At 37.4% G+C, this 22641-nt stretch overlaps 3 protein-coding genes across 6 annotated transcripts in view; 1 reads left to right on the top strand and 2 right to left on the bottom strand.

Annotated features, from left to right (window-relative positions):
- Window positions 1-1106: 1106 nt before the first annotated feature.
- LOC125259747 (protein-glutamine gamma-glutamyltransferase K-like) lies at window positions 1107-11472 on the bottom strand. The gene is made up of 14 exons (XM_048177648.1): window positions 9733-11472; window positions 5610-5747; window positions 5319-5504; window positions 4981-5232; window positions 4763-4881; window positions 4513-4620; window positions 4212-4389; window positions 3990-4128; window positions 3726-3918; window positions 3476-3629; window positions 3107-3391; window positions 2039-2199; window positions 1770-1906; window positions 1107-1406 (listed from the first exon to the last, which is right to left on the bottom strand). The coding sequence occupies exons 2-14, from the start codon at window positions 5737-5739 to the stop codon at window positions 1265-1267; spliced, it is 2184 nt and encodes a 727-aa protein (XP_048033605.1). The 5' UTR covers window positions 5740-5747; window positions 9733-11472; the 3' UTR covers window positions 1107-1264.
- A 59-nt stretch (window positions 11473-11531) lies between these two features.
- Window positions 11532-15898, top strand: LOC125259750 (protein-glutamine gamma-glutamyltransferase K-like). The gene is made up of 12 exons (XM_048177654.1): window positions 11532-11697; window positions 11820-12071; window positions 12201-12319; window positions 13095-13202; window positions 13353-13530; window positions 13612-13750; window positions 13822-14014; window positions 14092-14245; window positions 14329-14613; window positions 14732-14892; window positions 14986-15122; window positions 15634-15898. The coding sequence occupies exons 1-12, from the start codon at window positions 11631-11633 to the stop codon at window positions 15779-15781; spliced, it is 1941 nt and encodes a 646-aa protein (XP_048033611.1). The 5' UTR covers window positions 11532-11630; the 3' UTR covers window positions 15782-15898.
- A 140-nt stretch (window positions 15899-16038) lies between these two features.
- The window catches only part of gpsm2l (G protein signaling modulator 2, like), a 35755-nt gene continuing 29152 nt past the window's right edge, over window positions 16039-22641 (bottom strand). For 3 of the 4 annotated variants that reach the window (XM_048177652.1, XM_048177651.1, XM_048177649.1), the window contains 5 exons: window positions 22547-22623; window positions 22194-22388; window positions 19933-20092; window positions 19166-19392; window positions 16039-16974 (listed from right to left, as the gene is read on the bottom strand). In XM_048177652.1, the coding sequence (XP_048033609.1) occupies window positions 16801-16974; window positions 19166-19392; window positions 19933-20092; window positions 22194-22388; window positions 22547-22623 (833 nt within the window). In that variant the 3' untranslated portion in view covers window positions 16039-16800. The remainder of the gene's footprint in view (window positions 16975-19165; window positions 19393-19932; window positions 20093-22193; window positions 22389-22546; window positions 22624-22641) is intronic. The other variant, XM_048177650.1, reaches the window with a different exon arrangement.

Raw genomic sequence — 22641 nt, 5'->3', positions numbered from 1 at the left:
CTTAGCTTACGCTAAACCTACATCCTACGCCATACATCGCACCAGGGGTTACTCATTTGCGTACGGTCATCCGCCAGAAGTTATTTGAACTTATAAAGTTTTAAATATGGATATTGTTCTTACAAAAAATGCATCGCTTCACTTCAAAAGGCCTTTATTAACCCCCTGGAGCCATGTGGATTATTTTTTAAAATGGATCGATTAATTTTTTTGGCTTCAAAATCTGCCTCTTCAAGGTGAGTAAATCATAGGGTAATTTTTCATTTAGAAATTAGTTTCCAATCGTTTTGCTAGATAAGACCCTCATTCCTCATCTGGGATCGTGTAGAGCCCTTTGAAGCTGCACTGAGCTGCAGTTTGGACCTTCAACAGGTTGGCAGCCACTGAAGTCCACAATATTTAGAAAAATCCTGGAATGTTTCCTCAAAAGCCTTCATTTCTTTTTGACTGAAGAAAGAAAGACATAAACATCTTGGATTACATGGGGTGAGTAAATTATCAGAATTTTAATTCTGAAGTGAAATAATCCTTTAAATATACTTGCACACACCTATAGGCCAAACCACTGATTATATTCACCTACTGAAAATGAGACATAGAGATGGGTGTGTTTATATATATATATATATATACATATACATTTACAATTTGAATGTTATTGCAACATACAGTAGGCATAGTCTTCATAATTAACGTTGCACAATTCAACAACTCCCTTTGAATGTTGGTCCAGATATCCTAAAGATTTTTTGGTTACACTTTATTTTAAGGTGTCTTTGTTACACTGTAATTATATATTTAAGTACTGAGTAATAAGTAACTACATGTACTTACTATAGGGTTAGGATTAGGGTTTGGCTTGGTTTTGGGTTAGTTGCATGTAATTATGCATAATTTATAGTTATTACTATAGTAACTGCATGAAACAATGACACTGTAAAATAAAGAGTAACCGATTTTTCTTATTATTACCCAAGTAGAGTTAATAGACACATCATAATCACACATCAAAGTGAGTAAATTATTAACATATAATGCTGAGGCAGCACATTATAAACAAAACAGCCAAATGAAGGAAATATTCACCATTACAACAACTACAAATATTTAAGTTTTCAAAGATTTTTATTCAGATTTGTTTTCATGACAAGATGAAAAAATGTCAGGCATAAAACATCCTGAGTGCAATCTCCTCTGAGATCATGATGAACAGGTTTAAAGTTCAAAGAAACAAACATTTCTTCTCTTTAGTTAAAGTACTTTTTCACTGTTTAACAGTAATGTTGGCAACACCATGCACTTGATTAAGTTGAGGACAGTCGAGGGACGCCAGCAGTTTCTGTGCGCCATGCCGCAATGGAATAAATGTCTCTGTCAGGTTCACTGTGGACAGGCTTGCAATATCACTGAGAAGAGAATTATTACATACTATTAAAAAAAATGCTAAAACTACATAGCAACACATATTGCATCTCTTAATACAATTGTATTATAACAATAGACAAATAAAATGTAATCCAACACAAGCTCCTGGCAATTAATAACTATTTTATGTTTTGGCAAATTGGTGACTAATTCGTATTCTCATTAGTTCGGTCTTGATCTGCTTACGCATCAGTGACGGTTATGTTGAAGGCTGGACTTTTTTTAATGTATACTTTTTTTCTAAAACTTGCATGTTTTCTTACAATTCACACTCTACAAATTCACACAAAATCGTCACCTCGTAAAATAGTTTTTACTGTGAGATCAGGTTGAATCAATCTTACCCATAGCTGACAATTTTGGCATGCTTCAGTCCCAGACCCTCAATACGGAATATCACATTCTTTAGGACACAAGGCAGTGGATTCTGGAATGTGATTTTGACTGGCACTTCTTGACCCACCACAGCATCACATACAGGCTGAAAGGTAAAAACTCACAAATTTATGTACCTTAACACATGGCCAGTTCCCAACAATAATCATGTAACCCTTATCTTCTAGGCCATCACCAATCCACAAAGAGTTTAAAAGAGAGAACCTGCTAGACTCACAGATATAACCAGATCTGGTGTGCGCAGTCTGAAGTGGAACTGGGTGGCCAGAATCTGTTTGGTCTGAGCGACGTGTCCAAAGAGATGGAGCATCAAGGCCGCCTGATCCACTAGGTGGTTCTTATACTCATCGTATCGCAGGGTCCATGGTAGAGTCTGGACTATAGAATGAAAAGAGATAAACAAGTCTCCTTTTAAAACAGTTGCATGCTACATTAATCTGGATACATTTAAAGGAACACTTCACTTTTTTTGAAAATAGGCTCATTTTCCATCTCCCCTAGAGTTAAACAGTTGAGTTTTACCGTTTTCGAATACATTCAGCCGATCTTCAGGTCTGGCAGTACCACTTTTAGCATAGCTTAGCATAGTTCATTGAATCTGATTAGACCGTTAGCATCTCGCTCAAAAATGACTAAAGAGTTTCAATATTTTTTCTAATTCAAACTTGATTCTTCTGTACTTACATCGTGTACTAAGACCGACGGAAAATGAAAATTTGCGATTTTCTTGGCTGATATGGCTAGGAACTATACTCTCATTCCGACGTAATAATCAAGGAACTTTGCTGCCGTACCATGGGTGCAGCAGGCGCAATGATATTACGCAGCGCCTGTGACCCCCTGCTTGCATAGGGAGCGTGCCTTGCAACCATGGAGACATTTGTGAGAGACGCTGTGTAATATCATTGCGCCTGCTGCACCCATGGTACGGCAGCAAAGTTCCTTGATTATTACGCTGGTCTAACGGTCTAATCAGATTCAATGAACTATGCTAAGCTATGCTAAAAGTGGTACCGCCAGACCTGGAGATCGGCTGAATGGATTAGAAAACGGTAAAACTCAACTGTTTAACTCTAGGGGAGTTGGAAAATGAGCCTATTTTCAAAAAAAGTGCAGTGTTCCTTTAAAAACAACGTTTTCATTTCAAGAACCCACACTAAACGTTGTTTCCATCCACACTAGTGTAAGAGAGAAAAAGATGTTTTTAAATGTATCTGTATTAATGTAGATGTATCCTCAACCTCTCTCTTATAAGAGTTGATTTCAAGCTTTTATCATTACTCACCCTCAGAGGCCTTCAGCTCAATGTTCACTTGGCTCTTCCTCACTAAGGCATTATGGACTCCGGTGTAAAATGTGGCTGCCACTTGTCTGTAGAGGGTGATGGTACGAGGTGAGTTGCATTTATTCTGCAAAATGATGGAAAGCACAGCATCCTTGCCTACACATGGTCCTTCCCCATGCATGGTGACTTTAACGGTCACATCTTCTGCGCAGGGCAATGGGTATGTACACCGCTTGGAGCCATGGCGAATGGCTGATTCTACAGCAATACGCTCTTCCTCCGTACCTGATAAATGTTAATAAATTTCACATTTAACTTCAAGACATTTCCCAAGTGTGACTGTTACTATACTGAGATGTGTGTTTTCACCTTTTGGATGTTTGTAGAGGTGCGTGATATCAAAGCGTTTGTCTGAGCCAACGGCCTTGGTGCTGATGCAGTGACCTACTGCGTTTTTCTCAACATGGACAACACCAAAGGTGCCATCACATCTCCGCTGCCAGTACACTCTATCATTGTTCACCTAGAAAAACATTAGTAATATATCATATGTTGCATTTATGTGTGAGAGAAAGGACCATTTAAACAATCTAATGGAATATAAAAGGAATTAACGCACTTCAGCGAAAATGAAGGGCACGTCATGCTTCAGGAAGGTCTGTCCGCTGCGGATGGCAGCAACAGAGGTGGGGCCGCAACGGAAGAATCCCTGGTTGGTCAGCTGAGGAGTGGAATCAATTACCTGCCAACCTCCAAAACCAGATGGCAGGTCTGGACGAGCCATCCAGGCCTCATTCCACACATGGTAGTTCCTACACGAAGAGAAGTCAATCATGCACATTCAGAGGAACTCTTAGTAATCACAAATGCGATTGACACTTACCAGATTGAATTATGGTTCATGTGATCAATCAGCTGAAATTTCTCATCCAAATAGATATCACTTGTCAAAGAAACATCAGTGTCATGAGCAGAACAGAAGTTTGAGACGGGACGAGTGGGAATGCCCAAACACCTCAACACTGTGAGAGAAAGAGAAGAAGAATAAGTCAATCACTTTCTCAAACCTGTTTTTCCTCCTTGTCCATTCTGCATGAACTCTTACATGTGTTGGTGACTCCAGCAAAGGCCAAGCTCTGTCCATATTTGACAGGTACTCCTCCACATTTGTGGTACTGTCTCAGGATGGCACTGCTGCTGCACCAGGATGTAGGAGAAGTTCCATCTCCATAGCAGTTAGACCAGTTACCCACCAACACACCACAGTCTTTGTTGGCAATAACCTGTTAAGAAGAGATGATTGAAAATATTATATTTTGTATGCAGCAAGCTTCATGCAGAATAGAGCAAATCAGAGAGTTTGTTAGGCTTTTCAACAACAAATCGGAAAGAAAATGAAGACTCACCATGTCAGACACCACTCTGGAGATGTTAATGGGGCTTCTCCATCCTGAGCAAGGGGTACAACTCTTCTCCAACACATAAAAACATGCAGGCAAGATTCCCTCCTCAAACTAAGAATCCCAGATCAGAGAGGGGAAAAATTAGAGACTAAGAAACATTACCATTTCAGTCAGTTACCCTTCTGGTTATAGTTGACAAAATCTCAGGCTTGAGTTTTGTAATTCTGTAAATGAAAGAACGTTTGACTCTTACTTGACCAAAGTTCCATGTTCTGCAGCCAATCTGCTGTTTAGTTCCATAGTAGATTCTGCCCATGTCATTCAGCACATACTCAACTCTCTCTGAGTCGTCATCCAGGTACACACAGTCATCTGATAAAGTGACAAGAGAGAGTTGAATTTTAACTGAAGAGTTAAAGTAAATTCAGTGCTTTCTATTTTTACTACTCCACTTAAAAATGAAACGCGTACCTTTACACCAGGGGTTGAACAGCATGTAAATGTCATTGTCAGGAACATATGGTAGAGTGAATCTTCCTCCTTGACAGTGAGTCACGACACTGAGTTGGTATCGTCCAACACAAGCAGTCGGAAGTGAGTGCACACACAGTTTGATTCGGTTTTGACACTTTTCGACAATCTTTGCCCCCCAGCAGTCTTTCTTGAATTCTTCCACTATCGGAACGATCACATAAGTGCCGTCTCGGATGGATGGGACATGACCTGTAAAACACACAGAAGAACAAGAGATTCCAGTAAAGGTAGAAAAACCTTTTGTCAAGTCATTGTTAAAGAAAGCTATAACTAACCAACTATCAACTCCAGATGAAGTTTGTCTGTTTTTGGAATAAAAGCTCGTGTCAACTCGACCCACATCTGGAAACATTGTCCTCTACGGATGATGAGGTGATCACTCTGATAATAATTTGTGTGATGCTCCAGTCGATTTTGTTCTTTTCTGCCTTTAAGGAGGTCAATAGAGCACACCTGCAGCACTGCATGAGAACAAGCAAGAGCAGAATACAAACAAAGAAAAGACCTTAAAATTAGAAATGTGATTCCCACTATGCAGTGCATTCAGGAGAGTTTACAGCACTTACCGTCACTTCCACATGCTTGTATGCCTTTGGAATCACTGCATGGGCTGATACTGCAAACTGATTGGCTGCGTTCCCCTTCCCGCTCTTCCAATTCCAGTTTGGTTCCAGTGCAAATATTTTCACAAGACATACTTTAAGCTTCAATAATGAGAGAGAGAATATACAAATTATAAAACAAAGCTGTCATCTTAGATGGTTAATTATTCAAAATAAATGGCTTCTACAATTGCTTTTTTTTTTTTTTTAAAGAAAATGGCAGTCTAATTCTATGAGAAATCAAAAACAAAGTACAACTTTTGACTGGTACATTATTATTTTTCTTACCCGATAAAATAAAGATGCCAGTTTTCTAAATAAAATGATTATATACTAAAAATCGAGTCACAATCTTAAAATAATGAATGTGTTGATACTTACATGTTAGCAGTCTTTGTCCCTGAATGTGGCTTGTATCTTTATTTAAAGAGTAATCAGAATACTTGTTCTTAGCTTAAATTAATGAAGCATGTGAAAGAAGGTGTTGCTGGGATGAACTACTGTTGCTCCAAAAGTTTTTCTCTGCTGCACACCGGTATATAATAACCTCCTCTCCACCCGAACTGCCCATAGTGTGTGAAATTTTTTTCTTCGTGGTGAGTCACACAGTTTTTTTTTTTCTTTAAAAAATTATTTCAATGTCAAATGTACATTGTACTATAAATGAACACTGGTATAATTGGTATGGCTCTGAGCTGTCATTTAGAAATGCCAGACTAAGCAGATAATTACGCAGTATTTTCACATACAAAGTGAATACAGGTTATGTGGGCACTATTTTGTCAGTGGCATTATATGATCCAAATGGCCACATTAAATGTCATGTCATATTAGTTTAGGATAAACTTAATGCTGCTTTTTAGTAATTAAAAGTATCTACACATACTGTGATGATTGAGATTAAGTGACCTACTTGTATTCACCCTGTACAGTGCCATAGGTGACACCTACTTACCTACTTTTTTCTTAATTTATATTGGTCAGATGAAAAGCCTTAAGATTAAAACTTAGTGACAGATACTGCATTTAAATCATGTACAAATATTTCTTTATCCTCTCAAGAGATATCTCAGTGTTGCTACTAAATGCTGCTTCTCAAACTACCACTAAAATGCAAAATTACTTAATGTTAATGTTTTTACAATTTTTTAATGCCAATTATGCATGATTATGAATATTGACACTAAACTAAAGGAGCTGCTTGCATTGCCAGTTAACTCTGAATGGTGTTTTTAAATTTCAACTGATGTAAATTATATATACCATGTTAATTATTAGCTATTTGTTGCAAAGTCCTGCCCACTCGAGGCCTCTCCCAATCATCACATAGAGGCTTAAAATTCTGATTAGAATATATTATGTAACAATGCTGTTTTGTATTGTGTTATTTCTTACCAAATACATCAACTTTGAAGGATAAACAGGTGAAAATGAGGCTTTGAGGGACAGACGTACAGTCTTCACCAATGGCAAGCACTGTTTAAAGGTCCTAGATCGCTTAATTTTCTCAACTCTGAAAAGTTTTTTCTTCAGAAAGACATTTTGTCAGCTGAACAATCAGATTGTTGTTAAACAACAGTGCAAACCATTGAACACACTGTATTTTATCCCTTACAGCCTCGTTTTCATTCCTGTCAAAAAGGCAGGAATGACAGAAAAGATTTTAAAATACAGTACTAGGTAACAATATCAAATTTGATGCACTAAAGCTATGAACATGTAGCCCTGAGATAACATCCTTTTTCCACATACTGTGTGCATCTAATCTTTGATGTAGGATACTATATGAAAATGAGTGCAAACAGTAAATGGATGAGTGAACAAGCATACTATATATCTGAAATGAGTTCAATATGATTTCAAAATACTAATACTACAGTAAAACTGACTGCAGAGAGGAGAAAAACTGCACAGCAGATAAACAAGCTGAAAGAGACTGATGTGTCAGCCAACAGTGATGCTATAATATGGTGTCACTGCATTAATGAAGCTTATAAAGGTGAAAGAGTGGACATTTGAAAATGTACTTAAGCACTTAATTCCACACAATAATTAAGAGATTTGAGTCTCTTAAGAAGTGATTCAGAATGACACCACATCACAGCATGAAAAGTCTCCTAGTTTCTCTGATGTAGCAAAGTAGAAAGGAGAGGAGAAAATGTCTGAACAATAGGCGCCGATCCCGTTACGAGATATTCTCCATGGATTTTAACAAGAAAAAAAATCGATTGCTATTGCTATCAGAAACGATCCTTATATATATAGTTTATTTAAGGCCGTTTCTATGACGTTATTTTAATGGCAAAAGTCGAGAGCGCGTCCAGTGTTGAGCGAGCACAAATCTCAACCCGGATTTCCATCACTCTCACGCTCGCTCAGATTCAGAATCAGAACTTAAAACTGTCATTGCCCTGTCCCTAAAATGGTCTTCTTTCCTGGATTTAAAGTTTACAGAAGCTTTTAACCACCTGACTTTCACGACTGACTGACGAAATAACAGTGTAGGCTACCTTTAGGTAACGTTACTGTCTGATCATCAGATTTCAATGAGAGCGCGACAACACTCATGAAAAGAATGTGCTTGTTTTGGGTCGAATTCAAATGAAACATCCAGTTGACATTCATTTGACTTCCCTGGTATTGATATACAATCATAAATAAACTTCTTTGATCTTAATGAGAGAAAAAAACTGTGCGAGGGCGGATTCGAACCGCTGATAATTAGAGCACGGGAGAATTTCTGACTGTATTAACGAGAACTCTACCACGAGACCAATAGGGAATATTAGGACAAAATGCGGAATTGTCTAAAATATAATAGTAGTTCGATACTTATATTGTAATGTAGCTGTAAGAATGAAACTATAATATCGTAGAAAAAAAAAAAATTAAAAAAAAAAAGGGGGGGGGGGATGTTACTGGGCACCCACCGGCAGAAACATAAATCGGCGCCTATGGTCTGAACCTTTCCAAATGCATGTTCTCGCTGTCCAGCCCAAATCCAGTGACCATCAACACTGAACATCCATGACAGCTGGAAACACACAGAACAGTGTTGATGGTCACTGGATTTGGGCTGGACAGCGAGAACATGCATTTGGAAAGGTTCAGACATTTTCTCCTCTCCTTTCTACTGGGACTGCAGTAAGCCAGAACAATTAATTATGGGTAAGACTGACTAGAGCATTATAATAATTGTCTGCTATTATAATACGAAATAGAGTCATTTAGGAGATTATACAGTCTTACAGAAGACAATGCTTTCAGAGCAACCGTTTTTTTAAAAGTACAGTGTTGAAAGCTCATTAAGCGCTCCATGAGAGTTTTGACCAGCAACTTTTCTACTGTGCCACACCTCCCCATATTACATTCATTTCACTGATTGAACTAAATTATTGTCGTCTGATAAACACAATGGAATATGGAATACATATGTGTTGCTATGTAATTTTATTGGTTATACAATAATTATCTCTCATTCTTTCTCACTGTTTTTCAGTGACATTTCAAGCCTGACCACAGTGAGCCTGACATTTATTTCCAAAAATGCCACTTGAACTCGCATCACTTGACTTTCCTCAATTTACTCATATGCTTTTATTGCCAACATTATTGTCAGGGAAAAGAAGTTAAATCATTTTAAACTAGGACATTTTTTAAGTGCTAGTGACTAAAAAAAACATAAAACCTTTGGATGGATGGATGGATGGACAGATAGACAGACACAGATGACAGATAAAATGAAAGACATATAGATAAAAGAAACAATGAATACTGGCCATTTTAAGTCTGACCAGAATTATTAGATATAGTCATGTCAATTTGCTAAAGCCCTTGTAGAGTCATTGTTCTAGTAATAATTTGCTGAATTGCTGAGGTATGGGTGTTTTTAGGTCATTTTAAATTAATTGGTCTCATTAAAGGCTGTTTCTCTTTATTTTCTCATACGCCTTCTGGGTGGAGCATGAGCTTCAGGTTGGGGATGGTAAACGTATTAGACACTTATTAGATAGTTTCGGTTGTCTCAGAAAAGGACAAAATTCATGACATATCTTCTGTAACAGTTCAGAAATATAAGTGTACATACTGATTTAAAGTTATGACATCAGATTCATTACTTCCAATTGTCAAGCCACATTTTTCTCTCTGTCTGTAAAAAGAAGGAAAAAATAATAAAACCTGGAAATTAAACAGCATATTTATTTTTAGATTCTCTTGCATGTGAATTTTCATTCTCATAGTTTCTCCTCTTTCCAATTTTATGAATAGTTCTATTTAATAACTCACTTAAAGTCGACATCAAAGAGTTGTCCTTGTTCTGACAATCATTAGAGATAAATGTAAGAGTAACAGACAATTAACTGTAAATTAATATAGCCTAATAATGCAATATTACTGTATGTGTCAAAGCTAATTTTGCCTTAAAATCCCTTATCTAATCTCTTTGTTGAAGGGAGCTTCATTCCTTCAAATGTATGTAAAAGAAATGTTTTTAGTACACCAATCGCGGCATTGCATAAAATGCAAAAATCATTGTCCTACTCACTCCCCTCTTAAACAGTGTAACAAGATTAACAAACAATAAGTAATAAATATACAGACATGCTTACAGAATGTTTGTGATAACTTTAAGACATAGGAATAAATAAAGGATATATTCATCAGTTTTATGATTAATTTCAATGTCTTAGACCTGCTCTGTCAGGAAAATAAGAGTAAAATGGCTCTGCCTATAGTTTAGAACAATTAAAGTAATATGTTAATTTGTCCCATTAATTCTCTAAAAAAAAAAAAACATCAAAATTAACTTGTGACTCAAAAGCCTTTGATCCCTTACTTGAGAGCGAAATTCTTCACTCTTTTCTATGAGCTGTAGATGGGGTGGAGATGGTGATGAAGTATAAAAATCCCGTCTACTGTGGAGACAAGCAACAGTACGATCAACGAGCTGGTTATAGCAGGACTTACTGTTCACTTGCTGCAGTACATCAAGTTCTCGGTTCAGTTACTCTTGAACGGACAAGCACTGAAACATGTAAGTTATCATCTCAGACACTGTTTGAAACTTATTATATGGCTTTATTGTGCACAGATATGTTGCTGATTTTGGCTATCTAGAATTATAGGCTGTTTTTAATCAAGAGTTGGTTAAAAACCCAACAACATCTTTAGCAGATTAATATTTCTTAAGTCTTTCCTTTTCTGGTATGATTGTGAAAATGACCTAAAGAACAGATATCACTTCTAAGAACAAAACCATGCAAGAGACCTTATTTATGAATTATTAACCATCTAATGACCATGTACTGATCATGTAACTCTCTTTTTTTCCCAGCATGCCTTTTGTATACAACCCATACAAAAACCTCTGCACCGTTGGCCGTTTCCCAGCCATTAAACTGCATGCGGACGACTGCAGGAAAAAGACATGCTACACATCAGTTTATCCTTATCCTTACGTTAACCCTTGTGCCAGCCCTTGCACTAAACCTTATGTATACCCTTGTGCAACCCCTTGCTCTGTCCCTTATCCTTACCCATGCGTCAACCCTTGTGTAAAACCATGTGTCACCCCTTGTGTAAAACCATGCGTCACCCCTTGTGTTAAACCATGCGTCAACCCTTGCGTTAACCCTTGCGCTACTCCATGCACCAACCCTTGCAGTGTTGTCACTCCATGCCGTGATTATGAGACTAAGGAAGTTGTCATCAAGGAGTACATGGGGGATTGCAAACAAAGCTGTGGTGGTGATGGTAAGAGTCGTAGATCTTTGTCCTGCAATGCATGATTTTTATAACTCAACAAACGATCTGTCTGATGTCGAATGACCTGTTTTCCGCTTTGTCGTTTTCTCAGAAACTGTCCTCCGGGTGACTAAAGTCGACCTTCTCAAGTGCAGGACTGGACCGAATCGTCAGGAGCATCACACACACTGTTTCCATAATGATGATCACCTCATCGTCCGCAGAGGACAGCATTTCAATATGTGGGTTGATCTGTGCCGTCCTTTCAATCCCAGTTGTGACAAACTTCACCTGGAGCTGAGACTAGGTTAGTTACTGTATGACCCATATGTGCATGACAATAGAGGACATGCAGATACAGTTTATGTAGAGGAGGAACATGCATTTATACCATCACTGGAATCTCATGTCCTTCTGTGTGTTTTACAGGTCATATCCCATCCATCCGGGACGGCACTTATGTGGTCATTCCAATTGTGGAAGAATTCAAGAAAGACTGCTGGGGGGCAAAGATTGTCGAAAAGTGTCAAAACCGAATCAAACTGTGTGTGCACTCAATTCCGACTGCTTGTGTTGGACGATACCAACTCAGTGTTGTGACTCACTGTCAAGGAGGAAGATTCACTCTACCATATGTTCCTGACAATGACATTTACATGCTGTTCAACCCCTGGTGTAAAGGTACGTGTTTCAATACACTTTAAAATAACATGCAAAACCTGAATATATGAAGATTAAATCGAATGCGGAAAGAAAGCAAGCACCATTAAAACTTTGTGAAGCTTCAAGTTCAATTTTCTTTGTTTTCAGATGACTGTGTGTACCTAAATGAAGAGGCGGAGAGAGTTGAGTATGTGCTGAATGACATGGGCAGAATCTACTATGGAACTAAACAGCAGATTGGCTGCAGAACATGGAACTTTGGTCAAGTAAGAGTCTCATATATTACTAGAGTTTACCACATATCAGAGACAATCTAATTGCTTTCAATGGGGATGCTGAGAAAATCCGTCCTGCAAATCACTTTCAACATTTTGGTTTAGCCTTTAATGTTACAAGGTAAATTATAATATATTCCACAGGATTTAATACATGTCTATAGGACATATTACGATGATGACGCCAATTGACGTTCATTAACGCTACTCCAATTTTATTTTGACCGCCTAACTGATTGCTGTGTAAAATCCCGCCATTATACATTTAAATAATTTCTGACCGTTGAATCTGTCTGCATTATGTTTCTGATATTTAAACGGGAGTGGCATTCTCAGGGAATACAATCAAGTTGTAAATGTAAATACAATCTCAGTACACTAAACAAGCAGATTAGACAGCGAGACAAGATTAATCTTACCTGAGTCGTGAGCTTGAAGTCTGAATCTAATAGGGTTTACCGTCTTACTAGCGAACAACAGGAAACGACAAGATTCACGAACCTTTGATTCTTGTAATTCGATTCTTTAAAAGAACCGTTCAAAAGACTCCGGGGTATTCAGTTTGATTCATTCCTGTTAGAGCAGTTTAGCTTTCTTTTGTGTACTTTAGGTTTGTAATATGATTTAAATAAATGTAATTACATAATAAAAACTGTTTTAAATTATGTTTGATTGAGTCAGTGTAGTTTGTGACCCCTGCTGTACACTGTATGTTTTTCAATCTATCATTATATCCAATTTCTTCATTCTGCTGTCTGATTCTTAGTTTGAGGAGGGAGTCTTGGCTGCCTGTTTTTATGTGTTGGAGAGGAGTTCTACCCCTTGCTCAGGATGGAGAAGCCCCATTAACATCTCCAGAGTGGTGTCTGACATGGTGAGTCTTCATTTTCGTCTTATCAACATCCTGAGTTTGATGTTGGAAAGCCTATCAAACAGTCTGATTTCATCTGTTCTAAGTGCAGTACATCTTCATGAAGCTTGCTGCATAAAAAACACAAAATTTTCAATCATCTCTCCTCAACAGGTTATTGCCAACAAAGACTGTGGTGTGTTGGTGGGTAACTGGTCTAACTGCTATGGAGATGGAACTTCTCCTACATCCTGGTGTGGCAGCAGTGCCATCCTGAGACAGTACCACAAATGTGGAGGAGTACCTGTCAAATATGGACAGAGCTTGGCCTTTGCTGGAGTCACCAACACATGTAAGAGTTCATGCAGAATGGACAAGGAGGAAAAACAGGTTTGAGAAAGTGATTGACTTATTCTTCTTCTCTTTCTCACAGTGTTGAGGTGTTTGGGCATTCCAGTTCGTCCCGTCTCAAACTTCTGTTCTGCTCATGACACTGATGTTTCTTTGACAAGTGACGTCTATTTGGATGAGAAATTTCAGCTGATTGATCACATGAACCATAATTCAATCTGGTAAGTGTCAATCACATTTGTGATTACTAAGAGTTCCTCTGAATGTGCATGATTAACTTCTCTTCGTGTAGGAACTACCATGTGTGGAATGAGGCCTGGATGGCTCGTCCAGACCTGCCATCTGGTTTTGGAGGTTGGCAGGTAATTGATTCCACTCCTCAGCTGACCAACCAGGGATTCTTCCGTTGCGGCCCCACCTCTGTTGCTGCCATCCGCAGCGGACAGACCTTCCTGAAGCATGACGTGCCCTTCATTTTCGCCGAAGTGAGTTAATTCCTTTAAGCATTCTGTCATACAGAGATTAACATATAACGACTAAATGATTCCTGCCGTCTCTCTAGGTGAACAATGATAAAGTTTACTGGCAGCGGAAATGCGATGGGACCTTTGGTGTTGTCCACGTTGAGAAGGATGTAGTAGGTCACTGCATCAGCACCAAGGCCGTCGGCTCAGATCAACGTCTAGATATCACAAACCTCTACAAACACCCATATGGTAAAAACCGCATGCATGCCTCTTGAAACATCCGGTTAAGATTCATGGTCTCACCTGTGACATCTCCTGCTTCCATTGATCAGGTTCATCAGAGAACTGTGCTGCTTTGGAAACAGCTCTTCGTCACGGCTCCAGGAGATGCACATACCCACTGCCCTGTGCTGAGGATGTTGTCTGTGAAGTCAGCCTGAAGGGTGATGGACCGTGTGTGGGAAATGATGCCGTGCTCTGCATCAATCTGAAAAACAAATGCAGCTCACCTCGTACCGTAACCCTCTACAGACAGGCAGCAGCCATGTACTACACTGGAGTCAGGAAGACCTTCCTGAAGAGAGACCAGACATGCGTCGAGCTCAAGCCCTCTGAATGTGAGAAATTATACAGTTTGAGTTGTAAAAATCAGCACACCATCTGTCAATCTGTTAGTTATTTCAAATAGAGAATTGTCATGAAAGCATTCCATATTTATCACTTTTCCCAATACAGGCAAACCTGTGGAATGGACCCTGAGTTATGACGAGTATAAGGAGCACCTGGTGGATCACGCCCCACTGATGCTCAACCTCTTTGGACACGTCACTCAGACTAAGCAGATTCTGGCCACCCAGTACAGCTTCAGACTGCGCACTCCAGATCTAGTCATCGCTGTGAGTTTAAAGCATTCAAATTATTCTGGTGATCAGTTGAAATAGTCTAGTGCTAAAATGTGTCTTGTATGTGGTTTTTTTTATTTATTTCAGCCTGTTTGTGACGCTGTCCTGGGTCAAGAAGTGCCAGTCAAAATCACCTTCAAGAATCCACTGCCTTGTGTCCTAAAGAACCCTGTATTCCGCTTTGTGGGACTTGGACTGCAGCATCCCAGAATTGTTAACTATGGGTAAGACACTAGAATATTTTTTATTAATTACTCATTTAAATACTTTTCCATTTCAATTGTTATTCAATTAATTTTCACTGAATTATATAAAATTATTGATTGATGAACACAATGTTCAACACACTTTCTGTTGTTATACAGTTTGATTATTTAATATAAAAAAAGAAATTCAATTATATAAATTATAGTTATATTAAATTGAAATATAAAGATATATAGTAATATTAAATAGTGTTTATTGAATATTTAATCTAACAAAATAATTATTAAATATATATATATATATATATATATATATATATATATATAAATTAGTTATATTAAATAATGTGTTGCTTTTCTGTTTTAATTATTTAATCTAAAGATTTAAAATATAAATACATAAAATAAAATAATATAAATGTCCCAATACAGTTTGTAAATATTTAATCTAACAAAAATTAATTGTTAATTAAATTATTAAAACATAAACTATAGTAATATTAAATATTCTTCTTTTTTTCTTCCTCAGTGACATTGCAGGACATGCCACAGTGTGCCTGACCGAGAAATTTATTCCCAAGTGTCACGGCCCACACAAACTTCTGGCCTCACTCGACTGCCCTCAGCTCACTCAGGTGCACGGATTCTCCAACATTGCGGTCAAACAGCACTGTTGAACCAATCGAATAACCAAAAGAGAAGAAACGTCAAGGCTCCACTGAACAGAAAGCGCTCGCATTGAATTGATTTGCAGAATTAAATAGCATCTATTAGTTTCACTTTACCTACAAGCTGTAAACCTTAAACTAATCATGATCCAGGAGGCTTTATGCCAGACACCTTAATGATATTTTCCTCTTGTTAAGTAGTATTTGGGAGATGGCATTTGTGGGCTTTACCTGGTTTGAGAGATAACAAATGTTATACTAAATAATCATTGATCATAATCAAGTTTATTTTTCCTTTTCAATTTTTGGCGATTGTTTAATCGTTTTCAAATAATTGTTTAATGGTGATGGTTACTCTGTCCTGTGTAGCTTCAGCTTCAAATAAAATATTCCCAGCATACTAAACTGTGTCTATTTGTGATGAATCTATCAAAATGAGGCTTTATTCCTCTTGTCATTTAAAATTAGTAATACATTCTTGACTTGTATCATAAACTTTTATATTCACAGAAATCCAGACTTTTGCAGACTGCAAAGGTTTCTTATACCTCAAAATCATTGATATAGAGCATTGGTATTAAAAGATAATATAAAACACATTTCAAGTCAAATAATCAAAAGAAAACAGAGCTGAACTGATACTAAGTTTAGTGTTAAAATATACATATATATATATATAAAATGGTCTGACATTTGAATCTACCGTCCAGTAACAGCTGATTAAGTCCATCCAGTTATCCAGGTGAATGAAAGCATTCAGTGCATTGTACTGAATCCCTGAGAAAGAGACTGCGGTCTTGGTCTGATTCTGAATAAGCATCTATTCTGCACAAACACATCTGAATCCAGTTCAGATCACGGTTGTGGAACTGTGTGCATCTCCTCATGCAAAAATCTTCATGTTAAGTGAGAAGGGAAAACATCTTGTAGGGTCTGATTTTCAAAAAGGCATTGATTCAGGAGTAAGACTTCAGTGAGGTTTCAAGGTGTCCTAAAACAGTACACTCGCTTCATAAATAGCGGGTCAGTCAGGATTGGTCTGAAGGGGTCTGTCTTGTGTCTGATGGTAATATGACTCGCTGCTCATCTATTCGTTTGGCCTGGGAGCGAAGGATGAGGCTGAAGAAGTCGTCGTCTGGGACTGTGGGGCCTCTGGTGGGGGGAGGAGGAGGAGCACACCTCTGGTCATCCAGTCTGGATCCCTGTGCAAGTCAAAAACATAATACTCATAACTCCAAAACTATAGCAAGGAAAGTCAAAAGGTAGGTATAATTTGATAGAAAACTTTTTACATTGTTTATTAAATTTGGACATTCTCATGCTAAGAAACTGATGATAATACACAAAAATATATATCATTTTTTATTATAATTTTACATCTCTTTCTTATTTGACATGCAATAACTCAGGAAGTAAATAAGGTGGGAAGAAAATTTAGTGAAGTTCTGCTACATGTGGTGATAGAATAAAGTAATCAAAAGTTACAGCATTTGGAACCAAGGTAGCTGTTTTGTTTAGCCCTTGATGCCCCCTAATGGACATTTTTAAAATCGTTCCTCCATGAGGAATCTCTCGTGATTAGGGTTGCAAAGGGGTGGAAAGTTTCCGGTAAATTTCTGGTAAATTTCTGGTAAATTTCCGTAAACTTTCCACGGAAACTTAAGCTGGGGAATTTTGGAAATATTCCAATTTGGAAACTTTACAGGAATTTATGGGAATTTACGGGAATTTATTGGAAATTTTGGGAAATTTATTTAAATTTATAATATTTATATAAAAAGTATCATATAAAAACAAATAAAAAAATGTTTAATTTTGTTTGGTCATAACATGAAATAACAGTTATTTATTTTTCGCATTCAATTAATTCTAATTTAGTAAATATGTAAAATAAATATATTTTTATTGCAGCAATTGTTATGTGTTATTTATTTCAGTGTCACATGATTCTTCAGAAATCATTCTAATATTCTGATCTGATACTCAGTTTTTAACATTGTTGGAAACAGTTGTGCTGCTGAATATTTTTTGGAACCTGTAATACTATTTTCAGGATTCACTGATTAACAAAAAGTTAAGACGACAGAATTTATTCAAAATCTTTTCTAACAATATTTTTGTTTATCAATCTGACACATCCTTGAATAAAAGTAATCAACTGACCCCCCAAATTTTGAATGGTAGTGTATATTGTAACAAAAGATTTCTATTAAAAAATTCTGTTCTTTAAATTTTTATAGAATCCTGAAAAAGTATCACAGGTTATAAAAAATATTAAGCAGCACAACTGTTTCAAACATTGATAACTGAAGGATCATGTGACACTGAAGACTGGAGTAATGATGCTGAAATCAGCTTTATCACAGGAATAAATTATATTTTTATGTATATCAAAATAGAAAACCATTATTTTAAATTGTATTGATGTTTCACAATATTACTGTTTTTTTCTGTATTTCTGATCAAATGTGCATGTTATGGACTGGGGGAATGCACAGAGCATGCAGGGGGCGTGGCCTCAATAGCCCTGCAATAAGTCATGTGACTGTGATTGAGGAATGTGCAGGGTAAAAATTGAACTAAAACTGCATTAAATATGGTTGTTTAACCAAAACTATGCAGCAAGATGTTCTTTTCAACTACATTTAAGTACCCTGTTATAGGCTAACCTGTAATTTTGCAAATTTTCTGTTTATTCCCATTAATTCCCGTTAATTCCCATATATTCCCGTTAATTCCCATTTATTCCCGTTAATTCCCATGGAAAGTTTCCAGCTTTGAAAATTCCCAGAATTTTGCAACCCTACTCGTGATCGACGCATGTTTATTTTGGACTCATTTTAATCGGGAGTACCCACTGTAAGTAATCACAATAGGAGCATGTTTCATGAAGTTACGAGCCAAAACGCGACAAAAATGCCGCATCCGTATATTATTTACATATGGGTCTCAAGAATTTCATAAATTATGAAAACATTTCTTTCTTATTTATCAGCAAATAACTCAGCACTACTTAGGAGTTAATCAAATTGGCTATATTTATTGTAAAGTTCAGACTCTAAGCTCTCAAATGACACCTATTTTGTGTTGATCAAGGAAGTAGTTTTACAAAAAAATATGATTATTAATGTTTTCGTCGCTAGGTGGCGCCAGTGAGCAGTACACTCGGGTTTACAGGAACGACTCAGCGACCATGCTTGGCTAGCAATGCTTTTGAGAAACGCATGCCTGAGCCATACTGACAGAATGGGAAGAGATGAGCTGCAAAATATTTTTTAAGATTCAAGCATGAAACCTATTCTAGCAGAGCCAAAAATCAAAATCAAGACTTGGTAAAAGAACATAATATGGCCTCTTTAATGATGCAGCATAATAATAAACAACAACATTAACCTGGCACTTAATCAGCATGTCAAAGAAGTCTTCATCCTGTTCTTTGCTATCGGCCGTGGCCATGAGTTTGCTGAGAACATCCTGGCTGTGGCGCTGGTCCAGCCGGAAACCCGGAAGACTGCTCACACTGGCCCGCTGCTCGTCCAGCCGACGGCTCTGTGAGCTGGCCAGCAGATCTAGAAAATGGCCGGGTTGTGCCGAGGCCTCCGCTTCGGGCGCGGAAATAGCTGAAGGTTAAAAAAACAGTAGAGTAGTCACTTAATACTGCTGTATAAATACTTTTCTTATAATACACTATCGTTCAAAAGTTTGGGGTCAGTACGATTTTTTTTATTCAGCAAGGACACACTAAATTGATCAAAAGTGACAGTAAAAGCATTTATAATGTTACAACAAATTTCTATTTCAAATAAAGCTGTTCTTTTCAACTTTATATTCATCAATAAAACCTGATATATATATATATATATATATATATATATATATATACACACAAACAAATTGCTTGTCACTGTATACATTGCTATAATTATTACACACTAAAGATTGAAACTCTATTAGGTGCATAAAGTTTTGCATAAAGGCATTGTTTCTGTACATCATGCCATCTCAAATCACTCCCACTTAAAATGAATGACTTTCTTTAGGCTTTGCTGCTTTAAATTGCTTTCAGTGTGAATGCACCTTAAGTAATGTTATTGCACATTCATATAGTACAAGTATAGTTTGCACAGGTCAGTACAGTCAGGGAGGAAGGGGCGACTCACGTTTCCTCAAGGCTACAGGCGGGGTTTCATGGGGAGAGGAAGGGGCGGGAACACGGCTTATGCCGTCCTCTAATGAGCACCTTTGATCATCCATGCGGCTGCCTTGGAAGCGGCTTAGAAGGTCAAAAAAGCCGTCTTCACCCAGAGTGTCTGGAGCATGCTGTGGAAAAGGAAGTTATAATAAAAACAATAAATAATTGATATTTTATTTGTATAATTTATCATTTAAAAGGTGCCGTAGAACGTCTTTTTAAAAGATGTAATATAAGTCTAAGGTGTCCCCTGAATGTGTCTGTGAAGTTTCAGCTCAAAATATCCCATAGATTTTTTTTTATTAATTTTTTTAACTGCCTATTTTGGGGCATCATTAAATATGCGCCGATTCAGGCTGCGGCCCCTTTAATTGCTCACGCTCCCCGCCCACGGAGCTCGCGCTTGCCTTAAACAGCATAAAAAAAGTTTGCACAGCTAATATAACCCTCAAAATGGATCTTTACAAAGTGTTCGTCATGCAGCATGTCTAATCGCGTAAGTATGGTATTTATTTGGATGTATACATTTGATTCTGAATGAGTTTGAGGCTATGTTCTGTGGCTAACGGCTAATGCTACACTGTTAGAGAGATTTATAAAGAATGAATTTGTGTTTATGAATTATACAGACTGCAAGTGTTAAAAAAAATGAAAATAACGACAGTCCGTGAATACAGTAATAAACGATGGCAACTTTAACCACATTTAACGGTACATTAGCAACATGCTAACGAAACATTTAGAAAGACAATTTACAAATATCACTAAAAATATCATGTAATCATGGATCATGTCAGTTATTATTGCTCCATCTGCCATTTTTCGCTATTGTTCTTGCTTGCTTACCTAGTCTGATGATTCAGCTGTGCACAGATCCAGACGTTAATACTGGCTGCCCTTGTCTAATGCCTTGAACATGAGCTGGCATATGCAAATATTGGGGGCGTACATATTAATGATCCCGACTGTTACGTAACAGTCGGTGTTATGTTGAGATTCGCCTGTTCTTCGGAGGTCTTGAGATTTATATAAGGAGGAGGAAACAACGGTGTTTGAGACTCACTGTATGTAATTTCCATGTACTGAACTCTTGTTATTCAACTATGCCGAGGTAAATTCAATTTTTGATTCTAGGGCACCTTTAAAAAGGCAACTTTATCAAAAATACTCAAAAAAGAAAAGATTGTTAATTTGCATGCACTCTTTAAAATCTAAATGATAAAATTGACAGGTTAATACAGTAGTCCAGCCTCTCTTTGCAGTATGTTTTAACAAATATATTTTTTGAGACTCAACACTGCTAATTAAAGTTGCCATGAAATCATAATGGTCAACATGTATTTTTTAATGGAATATTGCAGTATTTATTATAAAAGATTTATCAGTGCACATTTTTTTTTAATTAATGTGCCATTGTAATTAAAATATCTTCTCCTCCCTCTTGCAGCATCATCTCTTTTCTTCTCTGATGACATGTTTACTGGCATGAGGGCGGGGCAACCTGTCACTCACATGAGATCCACCAATAGCAAATTACAACCATCCAATCAATTCCCCATGAACAAAATCAAGCCCCACCCTACATTTGTTCTTGTTCAAGAAGCAGTTTCACATGGATATACGTCACAATAGAGAAGAAAAGACTATCGCAACTTTCATTTCATGCTGACTTTAAAGAATTAGTTCACTTCAGAATTAAAATTTCCTGATAATTCACTCACCCTCATGTCATCCAAGATGTTTATGTGTATCTTTCTTCAGTTGAAAAGAGGTTTTAGAGGAAAACATTCCAGGATTTTTCTCCATATAGTGGACTTCACTGGGGTTCAACGGGTTGAAGGTCCAAATGTCAGTTTCAGTGCAGCTTCAAAGAGCTCTACATGATCCCAGACGAGGAATAAGGGTCTTATCTAGCAAAACAATCAGTAATTTTCAAAAAAATAAAAATAAAAATGTATATACTTTGTGCAAGATGAGCATTTGTGGTTAAAAAGTATATACATTTTTATTTATTTTTTTTAGAAAATGAGCAACATCTGGGATCATGTTGAGCTCTTTGAAGCTGCACTGAAACTGACATATGGACCTTCAACCCATTGAACCCCTCTGAAACCTCTTTTCGACTGAAGAAAGAAACACATAAACATCTTGGATGACATGGGGGTGAGTAAATTATCAGGAAATTTTAATTCTGAAGTGAACTAATCCTTTAAAGGGGTCTTTAAGTACCAGTGTGTCCGGAGGGGCTGAAGTTGGGCTGCTGCTGCGGTTTTCAGCTGGTGGACTGGAGTTTGAACCATTCAACCTGTGTTTTTTGCTCCTGAAGCGACTGATGAAGAAAAGTTTGGAAGATGTCTTGGCTATGGACGTTTTGGTTGGCGATTTGGCTTGCTGAGGGGTCGTAGTCTCCTCACAGGCCTGCCCCTGCGTAGATGAAGCAGAAAGACTATATAGACACACTTTTGACATGCAAATTATTTGATATGCAAAACATTAACACTATGAAATGTACTGTAAGTGACAAAATGTATATGCAATGTATGCAAGTCCCACTTAAAACAAATTCACATTTAATGTCTCACCACATTTTTGTCAGAGGTCAGTTTCATGAGCTCCATGTTCTCCATGCTGTGTCTCCGGCTTCCTCTGGATCTTCCATCTACACAAGCAGGAAGAA

The sequence above is a fragment of the Megalobrama amblycephala genome, linkage group LG24, assembly GCF_018812025.1.
Source record: "Megalobrama amblycephala isolate DHTTF-2021 linkage group LG24, ASM1881202v1, whole genome shotgun sequence".
In the NCBI taxonomy this organism is placed as follows: domain Eukaryota; kingdom Metazoa; phylum Chordata; class Actinopteri; order Cypriniformes; family Xenocyprididae; genus Megalobrama; species Megalobrama amblycephala.
Note: the sequence above shows the minus strand (reverse complement) of the source record. Positions and strands in the feature narration are given on the sequence as shown.